The sequence below is a fragment of the Podarcis muralis genome, chromosome 3 (assembly GCF_964188315.1).
Source record: "Podarcis muralis chromosome 3, rPodMur119.hap1.1, whole genome shotgun sequence".
NCBI classification, from domain to species: domain Eukaryota; kingdom Metazoa; phylum Chordata; class Lepidosauria; order Squamata; family Lacertidae; genus Podarcis; species Podarcis muralis.
In genome coordinates this window covers 30,805,746-30,832,882 of record NC_135657.1, presented here as the reverse complement: position 1 = coordinate 30,832,882, position 27,137 = coordinate 30,805,746, and the positions used below count along the sequence as shown (strand labels likewise).

General features: G+C 41.6%; 1 protein-coding gene across 2 annotated transcripts in view; it reads left to right on the top strand.

The window, feature by feature from the left end:
• Nucleotides 1–337: 337 nt before the first annotated feature.
• TP53BP2 (tumor protein p53 binding protein 2) overlaps nt 338–27,137 on the top strand; it is a 48,272-nt gene continuing 21,472 nt past the window's right edge. Inside the window, exons 1-5 of one of the 2 annotated variants that reach the window (XM_028724555.2) lie at nt 338–644; nt 17,956–18,103; nt 23,993–24,106; nt 25,213–25,292; nt 26,645–26,746. In XM_028724555.2, coding sequence (XP_028580388.2) covers nt 618–644; nt 17,956–18,103; nt 23,993–24,106; nt 25,213–25,292; nt 26,645–26,746 — 471 coding nt within the window. In that variant the 5' untranslated portion in view covers nt 338–617. The remainder of the gene's footprint in view (nt 645–17,955; nt 18,104–23,992; nt 24,107–25,212; nt 25,293–26,644; nt 26,747–27,137) is intronic. The other variant, XM_077925612.1, reaches the window with a different exon arrangement.

Sequence of the window (27,137 nt, the reverse complement as noted above, 5' to 3'; positions counted from 1 at the left end):
CGAGATGCTCTGGGCGGAATTGTCCCTTAGCATTTTGCAGCGCGTTTTCTGGCTCGGAAGAAGTTCCGAGCGCGTGAAAGGAATCTTGCTGCTGCAATTGCTCAAGAGGCAGCAGACAACCTCAGCGAGTCCCCCCTAGGAAAAGGCTGCCTCCCTGAGAATGGCGGGAACTTCTCCTCTTGACCCCGGGCGCCAATTCCCCTCATGCTCGCTCGCGTCTGGGGCTGGCGGGAGGCGGTGACGGCGGCGGAGCTCTCGGCTTCCCGGGAGCCCAGCCTGCTTAGGGGGTGGGACTCGGGCGGGGCCGGGGCTCGCTTGCTCCTCCCTGCCGGGCCGGCGGGGGATAGTTTCGGAGCGGGCTCGAGGGCGGCGGCCGCTTGGTCCGAGGGGAGGCTGGAGCGGGGCTCCGGGGAGACCAAGCTCAGGGCGCGGGTCTAAAGGGAGCGCAGGCCCGGCGAGTTGCGGAACCGGAGGGAGCTCGCTGGTGGGCGCGGGCCGGGCTGCCTCTCGCAACAGGTCCCTAGGCAAACAAGGGCAGGCCGCTCCGCCTCCCCAGGCCCCAGCCATTGGTCTCCTCCTCGGTCCCCGAGGGGGAGGAAGCGGCACCCGTCGCCTCAATGCGGTTCGGGGCCAAAATGATGCCGGTAAGTGCGCGAGCTTGCAAGAAAAGGGGCGCAGGGCGGGGAGGGGGGGGGAAGACTTTCCTCCGGTGGGGCGAGGTCGCTAGATCCCGGGGGGGGGGTGTCGGGCTGGTTGGTGCCTTGGCCTCTGCCTGCGTCCGGAGATCTGGTCTTTTCTCTGGTGCAACGCAGGCGGAGATTGCCGCCGCCGCCGCCGCTTCCCGGTCCAACTTCCAATGGAGGAAAAGTTGGGAAACGCGGCTTAGGATGGGGAATATTAAAAAGTTACACGCGGCGGCGGGATCTTTAGTGCTCCGTCCTCCCCCCCCCCCCCGCATCCAAACTGGGTATGTGGCGGGGAGGGAGGGAAGGATCTGGCCAGCTGCTCTCGAAGGATCGATCTAAGATGGGGCAGCTCAGTCCGGACTCGGGAGAGACGCGGGAGGATCAGCAAATGGAGCTGCTGCTCCTGCTGCTCGCGGCGAAACGCGTCGAGAAAATGGAGAGCTGCCCTCCCAGTGCCTTCGTGGAGGGGGGGGGCGGGGGAGAGAGAGAAAGAAAAAAGCACAGGCGCTACACTTTTTTCTGCCTCTCTGGTCTGCCAAATTCGTGTAACGTTTCCCCTTCCAGAAACCCTGACCAGTTTCGATTGCTTCCTTATTAGAAAGACGCAGAGTTAACTAATTCCCAGTAGTTCCTGCTTCTCCCTGTGGTCAGTTCAAGTCCAAGGATATGGAGGATTATAAGCACAAGTTGTGCAGGTAAAAGGGCTATTAGGTTAGTAGTTCAAAAGCACTAGGGCCAGCTGGTTGGTTGTATGTATGTACCACGTTCGAGGTGTGTTTGGTAGGAAACCCCGATTTATTGAATGGGAGAAAGCAGGAACAAAAAAAGTCTGCCTGTTTAAAGTAGGTTAGTTATTTCAGGGAAGTAATTAAATTAAAAGGCTTTCTGCTCTCCAGTATAACAAGAACTAAGCCACTATTTCAGTCAGAAGCTTCTTCATTCTTTTTGTAGAAATTGTGCATCAATAAAGTCAGATGGTTTATTGATTTCTCAGGTAAATCCCATCATATATTCAAAAATGATGCTTTCTCAAGGGTTGCTTATGTTTCTTTTACCGGTTTTATATTTCTTATAAAATAAAATGACTAATTCAAAAAGCGTTTCAGAATATTGGGAAGATGACAGTTCCTAAGAATCATTTAGGACTACCGGTACTTTGTGCTTTATGACATTGTATATGAAAAATGCTGTTGGTAGAGAAATACATGAAACCTGAGTATCATGTACTTTGGTAATTGTACGTACATAAGATAAGGATACATACAGGTCCACAATCCATAGGTACAAAGCAAATCACATTCATGTAAGATTTTGTGGGTAACACTGAAGTGCTTCCTGCATTAAAAAAATCTTAATGTGTCTTGTGTCTGATGTGTCTTAAGGCACAACTGAGGTAGGAGAAAATAATAGCACTGCATAGCCTTCTGCACAGCTCAAAAAAGCAAAAATTTAGTTGCCACGTGTTGTGTTAGTTGGCCACTTTGAAATTATGTTAGAGCTGTGGAAGTAGGGTTGGATATTTCTGCAGCAGATGGAAAGTGCGTACACATATGTATCTCCCATGTTTTCTCTCGGTATTTGTCAAAGAATATATTTTATGTAAACCGCTTACAGGTTTTGATGATTAAGCTGTATATAAATCCTGTTAATCATTTCAAAGCAACAATGCTTTGTTTATTTATCAACTGTTCATAGATAATCACTATTGTTTCATTACACAAGGTATGTGTTAGCTGTAAATAGGAAGTTTTCTGTGGGGGAGGGAATGGAATTTTCATAGCACTCAGCTAGGTTTGTTGCTGGGAAGATACACTTTTCTATTACTGTCTTGAATATTCTGAGGAAAGTGACACAACTGGTGACCACTGGCTAACTTCTAAGGCCTGCCTCATTTTGAGAATGTTTCGTGTGTCTCAGTGGGTTAAGAGGGAGCTCATATTGATTTTTAAAACATTGGCAGTTCTAAGTATCAGCAAAGTTATTGCTGACCCTGCAGCATTACCTGAAATTCTGTGGACAAGAGATCACCCCCTTGTCATTCCTTCTAGAGTCTAGACCCTATTTTAACAATCTGGCAAAGTCCTTGTTCCTTGAAGATCACTGGGTTGCTTTCAGTATACCATGTGCAGTGTCAGGAAAGTCCCCCCCCCCCCCAATTGCTGCAATTAACTAACATAGTAATTGGGGAAAATCATGGAACTTGCCTAGGAGCACCTTTACTAACTAACCTTATTTCTAATAGAACTTGTCCCCAGTAATTTAATATATTAGCCTATATAAACACTCTCCTGTTCACACAACCAGAATAAATGAAGACAGGTGCAAGTGTAAATTTTTCCCATTTTCAGTTATTGGCCTAGTTCACATGTTATGCAAGGCAGAGTTAATAGTTTATCATGAATGAAGAAATGATTCCTTCTTTGCAGGAATAACAAACCACAAATCCTGGCTTACATTTGAATTAGAGATTCCTTTGTTTCACTAACATATTGATCGGTAAGCCAATAACAAACCTTGACATCCCTTTTTGGTCTGTTTAGAGCAAAACAAACCATGAACCCTGGTTCAGACTGTAACACTAAGCCAGGAATCATGATTTGTTGCTCCTGCTCGCTGTAGGGGAAGAACAAAGTGGGTGACATCTACATGTTCATAATAAGCCAGCTGCTGTGACTTGCAAATGCTGCAAATGTTATTTATAGAGTAACAGTTCTAATCCCTTTTACTAATTGGTGAGAATGGAGGAAAAGAGGTAATAACAAACAGTATGTTACTGCTTAGGTATCATTGGAGGGATCTCCAGACATATAATATTTTGCCTTTGTTTTGTTCTTCTTACTGTGATTTCTTTTTTGTTAGTTGGTTCAGTTCCCATAAGTGTAGCGACTATAACTGCTTTGATGGCCCAATGATGTTTCCCTCAACCCGTTGCATTTATATCGTTATGAGTTTGTGGGTGCCAGACCATTACAATCCCTGGACCCAACAAGTGTCATAATTTAATTAAGGCTTGAGAAGTGCTAGACACTTCTAATCCCTGGACCAACAAGTGTTAAAAGCTAATTAAACCAGCCTAAGCTATGTTGAGGTGATTGCTCAGGGTGATAGGCCATAAAGAGAACAGGGGATCAGAGGACTCTGTGCCAGATGGCAAAGGGCTGGGGTTGCTCCCTCAGCAAATGAAGCCAGAGTTTAGAGTAGAGAGTTAGAAGTAATGTGAGCTAGAAGAAGAAGAGGAGTTTGGATTTGATATCCCGCCTTTCACTCCCCTTAAGGAGTCTCAAAGCGGCTAACAATCTCCTTTCCCTTCCTCCCCCACAACAAACACTCTGTGAGGTGAGTGGGGCTGAGAGACTTCAGAGAAGTGTGATTAGCCCAAGGTCACCCAGCAGCTGCATGTGGAGGAGCGGAGACGCGAACCCGGTTCCCCAGATTACGAGTCCATCGCTCTTAACCACTACACCAGGGGTCTGCAACCTTTAAGACAAAAAGAGCCACTTGGACCCGTTTCCGAAGAAAAAACAACAACTGGGAGCCGCAAAACCATTGCGACCTTTAAAACAAATATATCTCCGGAGCCGCGATCTGACAGCGGGCGGGAAGGTGACGTTGGGACGGTGCGTGACTAACGCACGCACCGCCCCCATGCGATGTCACAGCCAGTACAGCGCCTGCCACAGTGAGGAGTGTCGGGGCGCACAATGCGCCTCCTCCCCTCGCTAGTATCCGCCCCGGAGCCGTGGCAAAGATGTAAAAGAGCCACATGCGGCTCCGGAGCCGCAGGTTGCAGACCCCTGCACTACACCATGCTGGCTAGGAGATAGAGTGAGCAAACAGCAAGCAGAGCCTGATGCTTGATGTTTGTCTGAATCCAAGGCTGATCCTGTTGGGAGAAGCAAGACCCTTTTGGGTTGTTAATGCTGGGAACCCTAGGTAAAGCGCTTGGAACCCCTGGAATCTCACACTGCTCAGTGATTTGGGATGGTGTGCAACAATATTTATATCCCAGTTTTCCTCCCAGCAGCTCAGAGGTGTGTGTGGTTTTCGTCCTCTTGAGGTAGGTTCCCGAGAGATAGTTCCTGGCTCTGGTCATTGTGACTAAACAGAGATTTGGTCTTGGTTTGCATGGGGAAAACCACATTGGTTTTCTTTTATAAATACAGTTTTGTTGATTTCCAGTATATGACAACAGTTATAAAAAATAAAATCAAAACAAAATGTACCCCCTTTCCTCATCCAGGATGGATCAGTCTAGTTAAGTTTCCCAAAGTCCAGTCTATGATTTAGGTGGTTGTCATTCTTCAGGGTGATCAGTAAAGTATTTTATAAAAGGATGCCATATTTCAACAAAATCGTCTACATCATTTGCATTATTCAATGCATGTAATCTCTTTGCTATTTTTTTCTGATATATAAATTGACTATACATTCTGTTTCTAATGAGAAACGCACAGGTGTTCCAATCCTTTCCAATTTTGCCCAGTAATCTGAATGCTGCTATTAAAAGCAAAGTAATTAGTTATTTATTACAAAGGTTTGGATTGTCTTTATTTAAAAATGGTTAACAATCCCAAACTTGGGGTATATTCCACATGTTGACCTGTAAAATTGTTTCTGTAAAAAGCCTCTGCCAGAAGAGTTCTATATGCTCACACACACACCACATGTGAAATGTTATACCTATACTATTTTCAGTCTTTTCAGCACAAGTGAGATGATTTTATTAATATAGCTACACTTCAGTAGCACACTTTTTTCTTAGAAATTGATGTTCAAATATTTTCACTGATCCTTTTAAATGATTTTTATCCCCTTGCTAGGAAATATGTAGTTAATCTGTTATAATTATCTCTGCATCCTTCTGTTTTGTAGAGGGCAAGGCTGATACTGTGTTAAACTAACTAGTGGTCAGCAAAGGACAGGCAGTAGAAATTAAACAGTCCTGCTCCAACAAGTGATATTGTAAATCCTTTCTCAGGGTTTGACATACTGCTTACAGTGATGAGAGTTAAAACTCACCGTTCCATATGCTTTAGCTATGTGGGAGTGTGACTGCTGCACAGCAGTAGTGAGGGGCTAAAATGCTTTTTTAGAAGCATAGCATCTAGTTGCATAATAAGTTTTCCTTTATCTATTTTTATGAAATCACTCACGTTACATTTAAGCATAGGCAGATGATAGCATTGACGCGTACAATTGCAAAATCTGCAGGCAAGCATATATTAAAGGGAGCTGCATGTTACAAAGTCATAGGCATATAGGGCACACTGCCCTACAGACCTTTGGTCCAACTAGCTCACTATTGTCTACATGGAGTGACAGCAGCTCTTTAGGGTTTCAAACCTGGGTTTCTCTGAGCCGTACTGGAGATGATGGGGATTGAACCCTCAAAGTGGATGCTCTACCTCTGAACTATGGCCCTTCTCCATGTGCTGTGGTGGCACATGGTTTTTTTAAAAAGGACATGCGTCCACTTCAAATGTTAATTGGACATCATGCACACTGCTTGAAAGTCCTTACTTGGCTCTTCCCCTTTCCATCGCAAGCAGAAAACCATAATTTTGACTTCTTGTATCATAAACAAATCATGAGCCCAGGTTTGAATGACAGCCCAAAGTTTATTGTTTGCTGTTCACAGTGTGGCCAGGAGGGGCAGTGGAGCCTGTTGTGGACTTCTCAGCATGTACCAGCATGCTCATGTTCACCTTAAACGACAGTAAACATAAGCTATATTTTTAACTTAGGGGCAGGAAACCGTTTTTTCATGGTGGGTCAGATCAAAAAGTGGCCAAGGTTGCACACCGATCAGTCATCTGATGTCTATGATATCAGGTGTATCAAATCACACCTGAAAAAGAGTACCTTTGGTGATAGCTTTAAACAGGGTCACATGTAAGGCAGGACTGCAAAGGAACAATTGGGACTGCATGGCTTCAGACTTTTCCTTGCCAACTGCAGTTTGTATTTGATGCTGTTTAATTTTGGTGCCAAATGCAATCCCTGCTGCTTTCAGCAAGAACTTGATCCACTCAGGTACTCTCATTGGTCTTTTAGTGGGAGCTGTGGAGAGTAGGGGTGAGAGGGAAAGCTCAATTGGATGTTTGGACTTCTGTGTAATGGTTGATGCAAGACATCGTTTGTTACTACTTTCTGCAGACTGGATTATTGATAATCTGCCCGTCTGTCAAATTTGGGCCAGTTGCTTGGGGGAGATAATGTGTTGGTCTTTTGGCCAGATCCAGTTCCCTACTTTTTCTTGTGTTTGAAAGTAAGTTCAGTTGAAATAAATGGGATTTGCTTCTTAGTAAATGGCAACCCAAGGGCGCTTTTATTTGTTTTTTGAATGGTGGACCCGTGACCCAACATGGTGCTTGAAAAACCGCTATTTAAATTGTGGGGAATCTAAAGCTGTGTTTTGTATACTCAAAACTAATAATAAAAAATAACCCTACTGGGCTAGCACAAGCCTTTGCCTGTGTCTAGAATAGCTCTTTGGGGATCCTGCCAGTATATTTACAGTTTAAGTGCCAAAATCTTATTTATGGTCATAGTAGCAGATGGGAAACCTAGGAGGAACAGAACTGTTTTGACATCAATGCTGGCAGTAGAGCATAGATTTGGTCCCCATATTGTAGTGCAAAAATATTTTTATGCTGTCATAAATTTAATAAATGATAATGATAAAATTGGCTATATATATGTGTGTGAATATATGAGAGAGGAAGCAGTTAGATTCTGGATTACATCCTAAATGCACATTTTTCTGTTGTATAAATCCCAAACTGCTGAAATTGTGAAGGTGGTGGATCATAGGGTATGTTGCTTCTCAGCATGCTGGGGAAACTGGAAAATAAGTGTACAATACAATCCTATGCAGGTATAGGATTGCAGCCTTATGTATGAACGGTTCCTTCCTCCACCTGTTTCTTTTCTCCTTTTTGAGGCATCATTGTGTAATATTTCATAGGATTCTGTTTGCTTCTGAGTACTGCATTTGTATCACTAGATACAGGTTTCCTGTACTGTGTTAATGCACTGTATGTGTAAGGTTGCTAGCTAAGTATCTATCTAGCATCTAATTTCATATTATTATTTTTTTGCTGTGTAGGTGCAAAGCTAAATGCTACTGTTGTCTTGAATCTGTGCTTTAAGGCATGTGTTCTGGAGCTGTCAGCTTTTCATTGAGTCAAAGTGTCTGTTGTGTTGAACAGACTTCGGTTTTTAATACAGTAAATCGCTCTTAGTTTTGGTTTTTTAGTTTCCTGCTTACTCTAGAGCATTCCCCTATCTACTTGCCTCTCTTGAGAAGTCTGCTTGGGAGTGGGTGACCTTAAAAAATTTAAATTTGTAGTATGTTCTGGGAGAAAGATCAGGTAATATTAATATTGCCTCTAGGTCAGTATGGGCCTACTGACCAGATGGTGGATTATAGGGTTCTTTGATCTAGTTAGTGTAACAGGGCTCGTATGTTCTTAATGCCACTAGCTTCAGAATTTTAATGCTGAGTATTCTCAGAAAGGCATAACCTTGCAGTGTTTTAAAAGCTGTGAGTGGACACTATTTTCTGATTGAAAAATAGCATGAAATAGACTTGAAGATTCTTTTATTTGGGTACCTTAAACTGAGTAGATACCAAATTCAGAAGCAGGCTTTATAGGTACAGGTTTCCTCTCCTCTTCCTTCAGAATCTGATTAACATAAGAGTTTTCTGAATAAGGCCACAACATGGATATATATACAAAAGGCAGTATAATACAAAGGCATTGCAATAGTGGATATTTCATTTTCATTCCTTTTCTAAATGATCTTCAGCATGGAAGTTGCCACATTAAGTTCAATTAAGTACATTTAATTGATGTTTTTTATTGAGCTAGCTATCATTTGTTTGCCCCTCTGAGCTTCTTTGGGAGGAAGGTTGGGTTAGAAGTTAAATTAATAATTTTTTTAAATGCCAATATTTTATTTAAAAAATTGTAAAGTCACCTTGGAGCTGAACTTCCAGTGTGTCAGACAAAATAACAATAAAAAATTAAATTAAAATCCAAGATAACAGTAAGGTGGCAGATAAAAGCAACCTTAAAAGCAGCATTTAAAGCACAATACCTTCCCTGGCAAGTGACTGCCAGTACAGTACAGACTCTTATCACTAGAGCTGAATTCTCCCCCCCACCCCTCTTTAATGTGCAGCACTCATGGAGCCTCATTTTTACATGGGTACATGCTATTCAAGTGACTGCTATTATGTTGTTTTGTCTGTGAAATTGCTACTGCAGAGTGTGGAGTTTGCAGCAGGATATAACTGTGTAGTTATGATACCCCATGGGTTCACAATTCTTTATTTAAATTTCCTACCTGGCAATGATCAAGGAGGATTGTATATATAAACAGGCCCTTGATGTCAGAAAGGTAGTGTAGCGTCTGTGTTTGTCATAACACTTCTTGTGCTGTTGTTGGTTCTGCTTAAATGTTTGAGTAGAGACGGATTCCCTTAAAACAATAGTACAGATCAATGCTGTATGGTTTGGAAAAGATTTGTTCTGGTTTCTCTCTACAAAGATAACTTTTTCGTTTCTCATCTCTTGGGATGCAGCTCAGTTTCTACGATTGAAAATGTGTGCTATGTTTTGGCATAAAAGTATGAGCATGCTTTCTTGTCTTCAGTGCAAATCTCTGTTTACAGGCCTGCTCCTGGAAATAAGTGGATGCAGGGTTACTGGTGTCAGGAAGTCTGTGGCAAGGTGAGCATCAAATTAGGGTAGTTTCCATTTCTTCAGTATCCTCTGCTTGCGAACCTCAGGTGGCACCACCCTTTTCATCACCAAGCAACAGAGAAGTCTGTAAGAATTGTAGCTGGGATGGAATGTCATCTAGTATGTAAGGTCTAGTTCAGCTATCATGTGAAAACTCGTGCTCTACATGGAAGTATATTTGCTGTGTGATCAACACATCATGTGGAGGTTTGGCATGCCACAAGCACCTAGGAAGAGTGGAGGCTTCATGTAATGAACCCCACTTACTTATGCTTACAGACATCATGGCTTCTGCACTGAGTGCCTCCATCTGAAAGTGTAATTTGGTACTACTAACATTGGAACCGACCCTTGGTTGAAGGACGTTGAATTTCCCTTTTATAGCATTGTACACATGTTTACTTCCAACAATTGAGTTTTTCATACAATAGCATCCCTCAGAGCCTCTCTCTGAATACAATTTTGCTGGAGTCCAGCCACCCACTAGCCTCACATAACAGCATTTCTAACTCTGATGGGAGTGGCATCACAGTGGAACTATAGGACTTATTTTTAAGCAAAGTTGAAGCACAAAGCTTGCTTGTGCTTCTGACGTAAGTAATGAGAAACTAAACAATGGAAGCTTAAGGTGTTGCTGTATGCACAACTCTATTTTGCAGAAATGTCATTTTGATAGGGTTAAACTTTAACAAGTTGTGCAAACCTAACATAGTAGAGGGGACAATCTTATTTCCTTCGGTATGTTGGTGCATTAGCAAAGCTACATCTTTATTGCAGAAATGGTGCTTTTGCTGACTTCATTCTGTTTGAAAACAGTATTGATTTTTGAATGCTGACAGTGTGCATTTTTGACAGCATATCAAATATAGAGGTGAGTATGATGTCTGCTCTGAATACAATCAAAAGGACTGAATCTTTTGTGAAGTTGGTTTGTGTGTGAGAGAGAGATGTGGGTCTATGAAATGAGGCATAAACAATACAGTCCAAATTTTGGTGACCAGTCTAATTAAATCTATCAAGTTTTAGGCAGTGTGACTTCCTATTATAAGGATAATGTTGTCCCTGAAAAGGCAAAACAGGGATAGCCAACATTGTGCCCTTGAGATATTATTAACCTTCAACACCCATCATTGCTTACCTTGCTGGATGGGGATGAATTGGTTTAGGAGCCCAACAAAATATCTGGAGAGCACCACATTGAGTGAAGTATGAAGTTCTGGAGAGAAATTAAATAGTAAGTAAAGAAACTTGGCTACTGCAAGGTGATTGAATGGGTGATGGGTGCCGACATTCCTGGATGAATTGGTATTTGGACTCAGTTTAGTTGGCTTCTGATCCAGTTTTAGAACCAAAACAACTTTGGTGGACAACCTGTGCTGGGTGGTATCCAGTTGGACAGACTCTCTGAAGTTGAGGGTTCTCTCCAGTCAAAACTCCTCCTGATGTTTCAGAAGGTGGTACTGGGCAGCTATTATTTGGCACCATGTATTTATGTTCTTAGGGACGCGGGTGGCGCTGTGGGTAAAACCTCAGCGCCTAGGACTTGCCGATCACATGGTCGGCGGTTCGAATCCCCATGGCGGGGTGCACTCCCGTTGTTCGGTACCAGCGCCTGCCAACCTAGCAGTTCGAAAGCACCCCTGGGTGCAAGTAGATAAATAGGGACCGCTTACCAGCAGGAAGGTAAACGGCGTTCCGTGTGCTGCGCTGGCTCGCCAGATGCAGCTTGTCACGCTGGCCACGTGACCCGGAAGTGTCTGCGGACAGCGCTGGCTCCTGGCCTATAGAGTGAGATGAGTGCACAACCCTAGAGTCTGGCAAGACTGGCCCGTACGGGCAGGGGTACCTTTACCTTTACCTATTTATGTTCTTGGGTCTGTCTTGAATATTGTTTAACATTTATATCATCTTTCTCCATCCTAGTGTCCTTCTGACATTTTGGATTGTAAATTCCATTACTGACTAATGGCCGTATTGGCCATTTCTGCTAGACCTAATCCAACCACATCTGGAGGGCACCAGCTTGGGGAATGCTGTACTATATTACCCTCTGGGGGAGATCTTTTGGAGTAAGGCTCTTTCTCCTTTTCATCAAATCCAGATGAGGGAAAAGATGTTTTGAATAGATGTCTAGAGTCAGTAGTTGGTTGGATGAGGACCAAAAAACAAACTCAGTTCAGCTAAGATAGAGGCCCTGTTGCCTGGTGATACCTGGCCAGGATATAGGGTTTGGACGGTGTTGCAAAAGCCCTAAAGTAATGGTGGCTAATCTGTGGCCCTCTGGATATTGTTGGACTACAACTTGCATCAGCCTTAGCTAGCGTGGCGAGTGCTCAGGAATGATGCAAGTTGTTACCAGCAACATCAAGGGTTAATTCAGGTAAGTATTTCCCAGCTGACAGCTTTTGAGAGCCTGCATGAAATAGCAGAAAGAACTTGCAGGTGAGGTGACATCCACATTGCTATAGCAACTTCGTTAGCAGGGATAGGTTTTCTAAGTAGAAAAGATTTCTCAGGAAATTTTCTGTCTTGGAAGTTGTGAGTGTGAGGTGTGACCACATTTTCCTGTTTTGTGGTCTCACTTTCAAAAACAGTATGAACACATTTCTGCGAGATGAGGTTTATGGTTTGTGACTCAGTATATGGGAACTGATGATTATTCATAGGTGGGGCTGATTGTGAGCGTCTTAACATGGCAAAGATAGAAATGCTCATAGGCCTATTTGCGCTTCGTTTTTCTCTCAGTTTCCCACTCTTAAAAGACAAAGTTTCTCAAAGCATTTTGGGTGCATGTGTTGTTCTTCTGGATTTCAGAATTATTTCTTACTGTCAGAGAGAAACTTGACACCTTTCATAATGCAAGCGATGGAGATCATGATGCCTCAGGGTTGTAAAAGGTCAAGCGTTTTAGGTTCTCTTATGGGACAAATAAAGAGGAAAACACTCCCGTCTTATTCAGTCCCAGAATAATGCTGCATTTCCTACTGTACTCCACCTACTTTGCATCATAACTTCCTTTCTCATATTTGTGGCTAAATGCCAGAGCTGCACAAACTGAATATTATTTGCAGTAACTCACAAGGCAGGAACATGTGCTGACCACCACCGATAGATATAGGTAAATCTACTTTTCTCTTACTGTTGAGTCTTGCCCTAGTGCAGTGAGCAGTTTATGAAATAATACAAGATAGCAATGTATTAAATGGGTGAAATAATTTTTAGGAGGTTGGTTTTAGTGTTACTTGGTCTTTAAGCACAGAGAAATTCAGGCATGCTAACACTGAACAGTTGAATACTTGAATAATTGGCCTTGAAAGGTGTGTGATTGCATTTTTGCTTGAATTGCAGCAGAGTTAGGTCCCCCCCCCCCCAGTTCTTCTGGTTTCATTTGAAAACAGCATTTATATATTAGTATGGAATGCTATGTATTATATTAAAAACTTTCCGTTGTACAGACTGCCTTTTGTCATTCAGAAAGTTGTAGTCAAAGAAAGAAACATTTTAGCTGTTGATTTCTTTGTGGTCTGCCTGTGAAGATGTTACACCTCTGCTTTCTGAGATCTGGTAAACTGTTGAAATGAACAATACTTGGAAACTAGAGTTTTAAATGGGTTTCTGGTTTGGGAAAAACTCCAGCTCTGTTTTGCCGTTGAAGTGCGTCTATATAATTTTTGTAACAGCTTAATTGCTAGGTTTTTATTGTTTCCTCCTACTCAGCTTAAAATAACTTCTGTTCTCGTTGGAAAATATGAATTAAGAAGCCCTTTATGGCTTCTAAAAAATGGTTATTGCCTATGTCATTCTTTCTGGAATGCAGGTGTGCAGTTATGCTGTATGGAGAAGAGCAGCTGTATAGAATTGAATGTTGATAGTCATAAAGTACATTAGACTGGCTTTATGTGATGCTAGCTCTTTTTGCATAGATACCGTAATCTTTACAGGGCCTTTAAAAACACTGCAGTAAAAAAACAGTTATTGGTGGCTTAAACATATGTATCAGAAGTGTAGTTTTGTACCACTGAAGTTCAGATTAATGAAAGATATATATACCATTTTGTTAGAGCTTTGAGTACAGCAGCTTCACGAAAGGTCACCTATACAGATGCTGTTTTTTGCATAGGAAACGGGCATGTAAATGTCTCTTGTGCTACCTCATGTATACTCCATCCTTGACATGTTGTGAACTTGAGAAGTAAGCCTTGTGGCTATTTTTTTGTCCTATTTGTGAAGGGGATGGTACCCTTTAGAAATGTCCTTTGTGTCCCTGAACTAACATTCTTCAATTCTATGCCTTTAAAAAAACGTACAGCTGTGTCACTGCAAAAGGAAAACAGGTTCTCAGTTTTGAAGGTAATACTTTCTATGCACTCTTTGTTTAAGGTGCAAGGTGAAAGAAGCATTTTCATCTTCCATCTGCATTTCTGTATTTTTTAAATCCAAGTTAAGCCCTTCTTTACCTGACCATAGCATGTTAAAGTTTTTTTGTTTTTGTTCTCATTTAGAAGAAATGGGATAAGACAGGTCTGTCCTCCTTTCCTGCATAGTTTGTAGTTAACTTGACATTTTTGTGAGTTGTAGATCTTCAAGCCCGAAACAAGATGACTCAAATGGTTTTGAAAACTTGATATAAATAAGCATATAAATCAAATTCTAATTGATTAACATAATTGAATAAGATAGAAGACTTGAAGATTGCCCATATTGTGCATGTGTGCCTCTGCCTAAAAGGGGAGTCTGCACATGAGTGTTGGACAAGGTTGGGGAGACCCGAGTTCAAATCCCTACTTGGTGACTTTGGCTCAGTCACCAACTCTCAACCCAACCCACCTCACCAGACTGCTTGTGAGGATGGAGAGAACCCGTTATGCCTCCAGAGCTCTTTGGAGGAAGGGTGAAATAAAATCTGCAATGGCTAACAACAAACATGTTTATGGTTAACAGGGTAAATACAGTTTCCTTCTTACCATTTTGTATTCATATTCCTGACACGAGGAGCTACAGCTAATTTGAAATTAAGTTGATTTTTTTTTAGGGCATAGCAGTAGTTAGAAATAGAAATATGGCACACAGAATTGAAAAAGGTGACTTTTTTAAAAAAATACTCATCATATGTGAGGTTAAACATTTGTTGTTGTTTAGTCGTTTAGTCGTGTCCGACTCTTCGTGACCCCATGGACCAGAGCACGCCAGGCACTTCTGTCCTCCACTGCCTCCCGCAGTTTGATCAAACTCATGCTGGTAGCTTCAAGAACACCATCCAACCATCTCATCCTCTGTCGTCCCCTTCTCCTTGTGCCCTCCATCTTTCCCAACATCAGGATCTTTTCCAAGGAGTCTTCTCCTCTCATTAAACATTACTTTCTACCATAAGGATTTGTGTAGTAAGCCATACTTACAATAAGCAATCTGGCAACAGTGGCATTTCAAAGAACCCTTAGCATAGCTTTAGCACTGAATAGTTCAAAGAAGAAATACACTTAATGCAGGCTGTCTCTCATTATAACTTACCGCTTCAAATCCCCACTCGTTTTTCCTGTTTCACCTTCTTCTTCCGGCTGCAGGGTGTGTTGGAGCTCTGCCCTACAGCGAGTAATATGATGTAGAGATGTTCAAGGTATATAATTGGCATGTGAGCAGGCAGGTGTTTGATGAAGGAAGGTGTAGAAAAGTTTTTGAATTACAATTGGGTAACAGATGATGTGAGAACAAGAGAAGGTGTAACTTGCATCTATGCAGTCACACAGGAATCATATCCCATCCACATACTAATTTTCAAAGATACAAACTCATGCTCTCTCTCCCCCCAACCCCCAGTTGTTTCCCTTTCTGACACTGGTAGGCTCTCTGTTCAGCAAGAATCATCAGCCTCCTTCAATGCATTGGAAGGAACCTGCATCCCCAACGGTTAGCCGATTTTTCTTTTCTAGAATCGTGGTCAACTAGTAATGCAGCTCTTGGTGAATTTTATCAGTACTTTCTAATACAATTTTAGCATCTTTATATGCTTTTATGGCACACAGTTTCACATACTGAAAACATAATTGTATATGAAAAATGACAAGGTGCATTGAGTCAAAGTTTGTTTTTGGCGATGTAACGTGAAGGAGGATTTCGTGCCTTCTGTTTGAAGTGTCTGCAACTAAGAACTCTAGATCTAGGTAGCAGCAATGATGTGGTATGGTGGTTAAAATTATATATTGTATATCTGTATCAAGATATATTAGGAATTTGGATGCTCGTAACTACTATGAGCTCAGAGCTACTAGTATAACATCAGCTGAGTTGGGAACTCACTTGATAGCCTTAAGCTAATCTTGAGCTCCTTCCACGCCATCTGCTATAGGGTGACAATACTGCCTCACCTTACAGAGCTGTTGAAAGTATTATTAAGATATGGGAAACACTTTGATGTCTTAAGAAAAAGTGGTGCATAAATATAAAGTTATTGCTTTAAAATGTGTTATGAGAGATGAGGTCTTGTTTTGATTTAGCAGCTCAGTTCAGACAACATGCTAAACCTTGGATTGAATTTGTAAATATTTAAACAGAGACTAGTGGTTTAGAGCTTTGTGTCTGGTCGTCGCTCCATTCAGTGCGGTGGTCTTTGGAGGCAGAACAATGGCCACCATGCCTATAGTTTGTCAACTCACACATCATGTCAAGCCATATGTAGCACACATGGTGGTTTCTAATTCCTGTATGCTACCCAGTCACAAGCCGTGGTTTGATGTGATGTCTAACCAAACCTGAATGTTAACAAATTTAAAAAGTTACTTTTAAATGACAGGGAAATGCGTGTTCTCATCTACCTAATCTGCGTAACTCAGTGTGCTGTCACATAATTTGAAGCGTGTGTGTGTGTTGGAATCAAGCATCTGGCTTGGAACTCTGGCTTTGATTTTATATCTCTTGGACATTTTTGCTGATAGACCTATAAATGAAATATTAATTAGTGGGATGATAGTAACTCCTGTTGAAGATATTTTGCTGCTAGAAACTTTAAGTTTGGCAGCTATTGCAGATATCAAAGTTCAAGGTTGCTCCAGGAAGCAAATAAACGGATTAATTATTTAGTCATCAGTTAGATCATAGTTGCCTGCAATTTGCCTAGCCTAAACTACGGCTGAAAGCACCTTTAGTGAATACTGGACATACCATTTAAGCTGAAGAAGCGGCCAGCTGCAGAGTTCATGAATTTATTCAGGGATCACTTTGCCATTTCTTAAAACAGAGCTAGGGTAAGACCTACCACAACTTAACCTTCAATGCCTAAATTAAGAGAATGGTTAGCTCAAACAGATTTTGCAATATAGTATATAAAAATGACTTAGAAAATGAATTATTTTGAAACAAAGTGAAGAAGTTTATAACAAATTATTTTAAGATTCATAGTTACAGATTTCGGGCAGAGGTGGGGCTAGATAACATTGGCTCTTTCAACACATAATATTCTGTGCTTCCAGAGTGGCTTTCTAATTAACATGGATTTTGTTCCTCTTGTAAGCTTGTTAATTTTGGAGTGATAATGGGCCGTGTGATGGTGAAATCCAGATGCTTAGCACCTCTTTAGGGGATTGCAAACAGTTTTGTACATAGCACTAGGTGGTTGGGGATTTAGATAGCAAGATACCACCTGTTTAAATGTATTACTTTAAATAGCAACAAGTTTTTATCTGGTTATTTGAACTTAATCCCTGGAGTTGTGTGATGTTGCTTTTGGCTAAGTTGGGTCATACAAATAATATATATATATTTATAAATTAAGCAAGTATGTTCTAGGAAATGGCTCTGTGCCTTATCCAAAGCTGCATTCATCTGAGCTGTAAGGATTTTTCCCCCCCAGGAGTTGGCGCCTTTGTACTTTTACGTACAAGAGCATGATCCTTTATGCTGTATTGTGTTTTTAATATTTGGTTGGGAGCCGCTCATAGTGGCTGGAGAAACCCAGCCAGATGGGCAGGATATGTGTGTGTGTGTGTGTGTGTGTGTGTGTGTGTGTGTGTGTATATATATATATATTATTTGGGATGAAGCATGCAAAGCACCCCAGACTTCTCCTTTTGTCTGGATAATTCTACAGTGGTACCTCGGGTTACAGACGCTTCGGGTTACAGACTCCGCTAACCCAGAAATAGTACCTCAGGTTAAGAACTTTGCTTCAGGATGAGAACAGAAATTGTGCTCCAGTGGCGCGGCAGCAGCAGGAGGCCCCATTAGCTAAAGTGGTGCTTCAGGTTAAAAACAGTTTCAGGTTAAGTACGGACCTCCAGAATGAATTAAGTTCTTAACCTGAGGTACCACTGAATGTCTTTATCCTCTGTAGCCAATTACTATACAGTGTTGCTTTTTATAGAGAAATAATTGAAGCAGTATATTTGGGCCCCATTCCCCTCAGGTTGTCACACAGAAGAAAACTAAAGAGCTAACATTGAGGTTTCTGCTTCTAGAAACTTCCATCAGTGAGAACCAGAGATAAAATACATTTAGGATTTATGGGACTCTGATCTGCTCTCTTCCAGATGTTTCTTACTGTGTACCTCAGTAACAACGAGCAACACTTCACTGAGGTGCCAATCACCCCAGAAACGACCTGCAGAGATGTAGTGGATTTGTGTAAAGAGCCTGGTGAGACTGAATGCCACCTGGCTGAAGTGTGGTGCGGCTCAGGTAAGAGAAACGTGCCAATTGTAACCTGCCAGGCATCTAGATAAGTGTCTCTCTAGTTTCTTTTAACACCAGGATTAATTGAACTTTTAATTAAGGGATCACATGAGTTCATATAATGATTTGCATTGTGCAGCTTTGTTTTTAATATTAGTTGCTTTCATGCTACTGTAAAATGAAAACCAGACTATTATAGTAGCAGCAGCAAACAGTTGTCTGTGGATCAGTTGCTTCTCTCCCAGCTGGTCTTGGACTGAAATTACAGGCTTTTGTTTCACAGTCTATAAGAGGCCTTGGCTTGTGTCAAAAGGCTTAGCCTCTGTCAAGGCATGCCCTTACATGGTACCCAGAGTAGTGAGAAAGAAAACCTCTCTGAGGATCCACAGGTGGAAACGGCCTCCAAGGCAGCCTCCACCTCCCCATAGGGCTGATCAACACTTTTGTCCACCTGTATACTTTCTTGATATTTTATAGCTTAACAAAGCTAATATAGTAGGAGGGCCAGAGGTGTAGTGCTTTGGCAAAGCTGGTGACTTGTGAGTTCTTCACACAAGACACAAAAGTGGGTTCCCCCACATCTTTAAGGTAAATGTAAAATCTGTCTTGGCTAGAATGTATATTGACTTTGAAATTGGCTCTTTTAATTGGCACAAGAGAGGCTCAGATGTGCATTGGGCATTCCACTCTATGCCAGGGGTGGGAAACATCTTCTGGCCAGTGGGCCGTATGCTGACCTTGCAAGCCACTTCGGCAGATGGGTGAGGCTGCCAGCCTGTCAGTTACTTGATGTCATTATGATGATGGTTGGCAACTTCAAAAGATGTTTGCTGTCAGCGCCAATTAGCACTAAAAGCAACCCCTTTTGAAGGTGTGATTGGAGTTGACAGATGATTGGAGCTGACATCTTGCCTTCCAAAAAGCCTGCTGTGCCCAACTGTAGGTATGAATGGATTCAAGGAACAATCTGGAGGGCACTTTAGGCTCCCAGCTGCTCTCCTGCAGCTGCCTCCTTCCTTGGCTTCAAATACAACATCAGGGCAGGTGGGCATAGTTTGGTGGAAATGGCCTCACCTGACAAATGAGGATCCATGGCAGGTGTAATTTGGCCCATTGGCTAGAGGTTCCCCATGGCTTGCTCTGTAGGTTCTATAAAACTAGGTTCTGCTTTTTCCACAAAATTATTGTGAATAAACAATATGAAGAATTATTATGCAAGCATTTATCTAGCAAAATGCTTAAAAAAAATCTCAGAAGAGAATTGGGAATTTTCACTTCGAAAGTGGGCACTTAAATTCTGGACATGGCCCTTGAAATTTATGTGGAATACCAAATATATTCATGGGTGAATGAACAGCAACAATTTTAGAATTGATATAGGGAGAAGAAGCTTCATGCTGAAGCTAAGCATGGTAGATAAAGTGAAGTTAAAATGTTGTTCCCCCTCAACCCATGTATTGAAATTTTTGAAACCAATCCTAATTATATGTACGACTATGATGATTCACAAAGCTGCTGAAACCATGGAAGCCTCTTGTGTAAGCTTGGTGGGTATGTACCACCTGGTATTTTTTGTATTAAGTTGTAGGCTACTACCCAGCACTTCTCAGTTTTCCTACCTAGTATCTTTAGACAATGGTTCTTTGTCACACTGAGCAGTGATGGCTGTTTGAATAGAGTGCCATTGGTCTTAACTATGTTGTGTTGACATGCTTACCTAGGTCAGCTAGCCACAAGGGTTCAACAGAACAGGTTGTGACATTAGTACAGCAGTTATTCTGCATTGTCCAAAACACTGATTTCCTGATACCGTTACTCATCAGATTAGTTTTTTTAAATAGTTTCCTGGCTTTGTCTGACCCATAACATTGCACCCTGATTCTATGTCTGAATCCTCAGATTTTCTGTTCTATTCACTTTATATGATTTTATATTGCTGTTTTAGATTGAGTATTATTATTATTGACCTGTTTGCCACCCTGGACTTCTTCAGGAAGAAAGGCATGACATAAATTCAACTAATAGTGAGCTTGCTTTTTAGATTGTACATTAGAGATTGTACCCCTGCTATGTTTAATACAATGTATGTGGGAATATGTTGCAGATGTTTGAAGTATTCAGCTGTAAATGCACACAGAACACACGTGTAGGTTTGCCAGTATACTTATAAATTCTAGAAACAAATTTTGTATCATACAACCTTATTGATAAGAGCAAACTTGAGACTTTCTCCAATGCTGATTATATTTAATTGGATTGAGGATGATGTGTCTTGTGGAACAAAAGCCTTTTGTCAAAATTTTGCTGATTGCAGCTAGAGTAGTGTAGGTCTGAAAATGGAAGGGCTCTCAATCCCCATATAGACGGGACTGGCTATTGAAATCTTCAATTAGCAGAAAATGATGAATTGGCTAATCTGGTTTATTAGAGGTATTTTCCACAGTACAAAATTTTCTGAGAGGTGACTGTTTTGTGAAATAGTGTAATATGAATTTTGGAAGTATTATATTTGAAAGAAATTGAATTATGTAGCTTTGTATTTATGAATAAATGAGCTTAAAAAATTAAGAGGTTTTAAAAAAAAATTAATGCAGAACTCTCAGCTATTTGATAAGCCTGTCCTTTTATATTGACTGCTGGTTCCATGGTAAAGCTGGTCTACTTGTTGTTGACAGTTTATTGCCTGTAAATGGGGCTGTCCATCAGTGTATCAGCCAGCCAGCCATGCTACATGATACCTTATTCCTCCAAATTTCCCCCCTACGGTCAGTATTCTGTGGCCACGGAACACACTTGGTTCACATTGGGTTATATTTGTGTTTCTTCCTAGCATTTTTTCCTTAAAATTGTACTTTGGGTTTTCCCCAAGCCTGCTGGTACCTCTTCCTTCTATGTGAATGATGTTTGGCTGTATAAGTAGCAGCATTCACAGAAATAGTGGAAGTGATTATGCATTAGCTACATTTATTTATAAAAATACTTACCGTAATATCATCAAAAATATCAAGGCAGTGTACAGCAATATATATAAAAATGTTGTACACTGCTTTGAGATAGATAGATGATAGATAGATGTAAACACCAGAATGAGTCAATGTATTGCGAATCCTAGCAAAAAAAAGGGCATTTCCTTAACTTTTAGTTAATTTTTACTAGAATGTTGTCTAAAACTACCATAAACAAATCGGCTTAGCCTCATCCAGGCCCTTCTTATTCTAAATGATAGCGATACTTTCCTTTGTGATTTACAAGATGAGCTGTTTAGCTGTCTAGACAAATAACCACGGTAGCTGCTTTTTCTGTAACAGTGACCTACTTGCTTATACTGTAAAACTAATCAGCTTTGACAGTAACCCCAGAAAATTTCCTTCTTAGGTTGTTTCAACATGGCTGCAGTTTTTTTCCTCCTTGAAGAAAACCTTTTTGGTTTTTTTTTAAATTAAGCTAAGAACCTGTTGGACATCATAAAAATCCTACACATCTTGTAGGAAGGTTTATAATGAGAACCACAATTGAACTATTGGAATATAAAAAAGGCTTACATGCAGGGGTAGGGTGTGGTGTCCTAATGTCATTAATCATTTGTACACTTCCATCTTTATCCTTGAATGAAGACAAACATTATTGTCTCACTAAAACAGCAATTGCCTATCATTATCACCTGTTTTAGTCTTTTCTGTGTTCATTACCTTTTGTTCTTAAGTCTTGTCCCTATAGAGCATTCAGTAAAATTGGAAGCTTGCTGTTATTAGGCATTTGGGTGCTACCATGATAAAAGTATAGGTTTTTTATTTTGCCTTTAATTCAGATTGAATATGGTGGGAAGAATTTTTTTAAGAAAAGTTTCAGCCAGGGCTGTCAGCAGGGCATTATTTTCTAAATAAGTGCTGTGTTTCATTTCACCTAAAAAGTTCCTCCCTTCTAAAATAACAATTAAAAAGACTTCCTTTTTAAATTTATGTAACTAATTAGAGCTGTACAGTTGTACCTTGGTTGACAAACGACTTGTGACTCGGAACGTTTTGGCTCCCGAACGCCGCAAACCCGGAAGTGATTGTTTTGGTTTGCGAATGTTCTTTGGAACCCGAACGTCTGTCACGGCTTCCGATAGGCTTCAGGAGGTTTCTGCAGCCAATCAGAAGCCATGCCTTGGTTTGAAAACATTTTGGAAATCAAATGGACTTCCGGAACGCATTCCGTTTGACTTCTGAGGTACGACTGTATTAGGATTGTGTGATAGACATGTTATCAAAAATATATTGACTGGATCCTAGTGAACTAGTTCTACAGCTCATGGTCAGCTTGGCAGCTTAAACCAGAGTTAAACAAAGACAAAGTTTCTTTCCGTACCAGACGAAGCAACATGTAATGTGTACAAAGCTTAATGAATTGACACCATGGTACCATCCATTAGATTTACTCAAACCTGTCCCCTGAACTGGCACAAGGGATATTCCTGTCACGGTTGCATGCACCATTAGGGCTCCATCCAGTAGGATTCACTTGCATAGGAGGATAGGAAGTTGCCTTATGCAGAGTGTGACCATTAATCCATCTAACTCTGTATTGTCTACACTGACTGGCAGTTGCTCTCCAGGATTTTTGACACAATTCCTTCCCAGCCCTACCTGGAGATGCTTGAGATTGAACCTTGGACCTTCTGCATGCAAAGCTGGTGTTCTGTTCTTTCCTGCACTGCAATGGGTAACGAGGAATTTCTAAACTGGAAATGCTAAGCTTCTGTTTAGGGTTCAGCAATGAGAAATGGAAGCCTTGTGCAACATGTTTGCAGTGTTCACTTGCACCCTACTTTCAGCCTGAAACTGGACTCCAAGGCAGCAATGTTCAAGAAAGATTTGAACTGAAAAGGCTGTTTCTATAAGTTAAAGGTCAGATTGGGGGAAAGAAATTGGTGAATAGCTCTCCATAAGCTGGACCTTTTTCTCTCCAAACACTTTCTGTTACCTGAAGTTCATTGCTAAATGAGTGCATAGAAAGCATAGCAGAGGCATATTCTATTAAGAGTATTTTGCTTAATCCTTTAAGTCCGCTCCAGCTTTGTGTCTGTAACATGAACATTTTTAAGCAAGATGCACTGAGTTGATGATAAGTGTACACAAATAGTTAAGCTACATTAAAAAAAAAACACCCCGAGAATTCAAGAGGATGAGATATTAAAACAGAATACAGTGGTACCTCTAGTTACGAACTTAATTCATTCCGGGGTCCGTTCTTAACCTGAAACTGTTCTTAACTAGAGGTGTGCTTGCTGCTGCTGCACCGCCGGCACATGGTTTCCATTCTTATCCTGGGGCAAAGTTCTCAACTCGAGTTAACGCTTCCAGGTTAGCAGAGTTTGTAACCTGAGACGTTTGTAACTCGAGGTACCACAGTATGCCGAGATTTGGCACATGGGCGCATTTGCAAACTTCAGAAGCTGCCATCACACTCGCTGCAACAAAGCACACACCACATCCTATTTTCTATGGTAGAATGCTTCTTTAAATCCAGATTTCAGCAGAAGGTGAGGCATCTGCGTCTGCATGTGTACCCAGAGCTGCTACACTGGCGACTTCTGAGATGCGTCTTGCCCATGTGTGTTGCTGTATTTCTTGGTAAAAATGACATAGCTGTTCTGTATCATGTTCTCTGGTTTGTTAGGAAAGCATTTCCCTGTTTCACCTTCCACCCTTTTAAAGACTGCTTTCACGTGATTCAAAAGGGACATACTCAGTGTGGATGAACTCTGCAACTTTTGAATAGGAGGCTGTGATGGATACACTGCAAATACACCTTTGGTTCATCACATAAAGTATCCTATAGAGGCAGGTTTTGTTTATTCCCTTACTACTGAAAGAGAGAGAATATAGAGAGAACTTGTTCTGTATCTTTCAGAGCGCCCTGTAGCTGACAACGAGCGCATGTTGGATCTTCTGCAGCGCCCTGGAGTCCAGAGAAATGAAGTTAGGTTCTTTCTTCGCCATGAGCGGTCTCCTAATCGAGAAGCTGGTGAGTATTAATTCTGCTTTTTTGAGTGCAAGCCCTGGGTGAAATTTTGGAGAGGCTGCAGTGGCTCTTCATGCAAGTTCCTTTAACCTAAATTAGGGGTGGGGAACTGGGTTTGACTGGTGTGCAGGATCCTGAGGCTCCTGAACCTCCACAGGCCCTTTTGACAGGTGGGACATGACGCAAGACGAAGCATTTGCCATGATGGTTTGAAATCACACTGACCGGGCAAATACCCAAGGCTTTGCTGATGCTACTAATTGGTGTTGCTTGCAAACCTGCTTTCGACAGGGAGTTATGTAATTACCTACCTCACACCCGACATAGTTAGGACCTCTCTTGGCCTTAATTAGGCGTACTGGCTGGAGACTCCCCACTGGTGGCTTAGATGTATTGGACACCCAGCTGTGTGGAAGGCAGAAGTACAGCAGAATGTAAAGCTCCCAGGATTGTGTGATGGAAATCTCCTTTTAGAGGCACATTAATGCTTTTGCCAGCTGAATAAATGTTGCGTTCCATGCTTGCTTCTTGTTGAATTCAGTGATGCAGTGATTTCAGAAACCACAATTTCTTTTTCTTAATTCATGTCTATTCTTCATGTTCTTTACTGATTAATCAGGAAGCCCCTTCGGCTGGTTTGGTTGGCTAGGACATGTGTTTGACTTTTTGTCACAATTGCAAGCTAGCTATGGTGCAATGAAGCTAAAGGGTCCTTGTTTCACAGACCAGTCCCTTAATTGTGCCTTAAATGCTGAGTTCATGCAAACCATTTATTTGGCCTGCTGCTACTTTTTAAAATATATATAACTTGTCTACTTTAATTTTCATGAAAAAGGTACCTCTTGTTTCTCTTCTCTTGTCCCCTGCATATCTGACAAGGTTAATACATTTATTGCACAGGCAGCATTTTGTATGGCAGGGCTGCTGTTGTGCTTACATTGATTTTCAAGTGTTGTTGGGTGACTTTGGACCAAGTCTGAAACTGCAAACCTGCTTGTTTCTTCATTTCCTCCTCCCAACCTTGTAGAGAGGTAGTTTATATTAAAAGCATTCTTCTTCTTTTTTTAAAAGCTACTTACCATTTTTTTTGTTCACTTCATACTTAAAAGGGAGCGGACCAAGAGTGCAAGATCCAGGCTTGAAGAGAAATGGTGTAAAAATGCCTGGTGAGCGGAGAATAGAGAATGGAGTAAGTATTTAGCATAAAACTACTTAAATGCAATCAAGGAAATAATTTCCTTTCGGTTTACAAATTTATTTTTTCTCCAGAACACCTAATTATGAAATTAGAAATATTTATATGACTTCCACGGTCAGTTCTTATATTAGTTAATAGGTTCAGTCACAGAATGCTACCCGGTCTCTGAAGGGATTTCACTTTGTGATGAGATCTATCTGTATTTTGTTACTATTTTTTGAAGAAAAGCATGTAAACTCTCCTTATGTGAAGTCTAGATTGAAGAATCTCAAACAGGCTGCAAAAAGCAGGAGGTGGGGAGCCCTCTTGCCTGTTAGAAATACCGTATTTTTCTCTCGGACCCATTCTGAGGGCTGGGGTCGGGGGAAGCTTGGGCTTCCCCAGCCCCGCAAGCTCTGGGAGCGATGGCGAGGTTGCGCAACCTCGCCTTCGCTCCCGAGCCCCGAGGCTAAAAACGAAGCTAGGCCAGCTAGCGGGATCCATCTCGCTCGCTGTCATGGCTTCTTTGCTCTTTGGGGGGGGGGGGAATATATTTTTTCCCTTTATTCCCCCCCCCCCCATAAGTGCGCCCTATGGGCCGGTGCGCCCTATAGGGCGAAAAATACGGTATGTGACCAGTCTGCTCTGTATTTGTTTTGGGGGGGAGCCTCAGCAAAACAGGCTGATTGTTTTGCCCAAGGTTTCATGTTGCCCACGCCTCCCAAGAAGTGATGTGAGAACCAGTTGCTTTAATAGCCACTGTGTAGTATAAAGTGTGAGGCTTCCTGGCATTACTGGTATCAATTCAACCTTTTTAAAAGCCCATAGAAGTCACCAATCCTCAAAGTATTTACTAGCCTGTCAAGAAGCCAGTAGCTTGCATTTCCTCATCATGATCAACTCCTGCCCGGAAACCTATGTCTCCACTGTGGAAGGACGTGTGGATCCAGAATCGGCCTTCACAGTCGCTTAGGGACTCATTGCCTGAACCCCCCTACAGCATGTGGCTTGACTCTGTTGTTGGTGTAGGGCACCTGCTTCTGACTTGTGGTGCTCTGTGGATCAGGATGGAGCAAATTGATGTCTGGATTCTATTAGTTTGAGTTGGAGGTTGAACATAGATGACCCCTGTGTACCTTCTGGTTTGGTGATTGTCCAGAATGCACTGGAACAAAAGTATGCCAGTAACCTGTTTTTATCTTCTTCAGTAGTCCTTGCTTTTTACCTTCCGCCATGCCTCCAAAATGGTACAGCAATCAGGCCTTTAATTCTGAAGCCAGATGGGCAATGTACTATATAGACTTCAGCGCAATAGTATGCTTACACCAAACTCTTACATATGTGTATATATTTAATTACTGAAGGTCAATGCTCCTCGGATGGATATGACTCTAGCTGAATTGCAGGAAATGGCATCACGTCAGCAGCAACAAATAGAGGCCCAACAGCAAATGCTGGCTAACAAGGTTTGTTGAAATAAGTTTCCCCCCTGTAAAAATTACCTATGAATAAAAAAGTATGAGAAAAGCAGCTTCTAAAAAATGTGAATTTTGTAAAGTGCTAAATATTAAAAGTGGCATCCTTGGATTTCTTAAAACAGACTGTTCTGGGGGCAAACAAGTTAGTTACTGTGGACTGAGAGCTGTGCCTTAATTTGGCCATGACCACCTTCAGTGCCAAATGTTAGGTGTTCTTTTTGAATATATATCATATATGTGTTAGGAAATCCTGTGGTTCCCTGAAAACTTGCTAGAGTTCTGAACTGGGAAGATTGGTTACTGAAGATAAGCGTTTCTGAAAGAGGGTTTGCTCCCCAAATTGAGGGCCAAATAAAATGTTGCTGGGGGATTTAAGTTC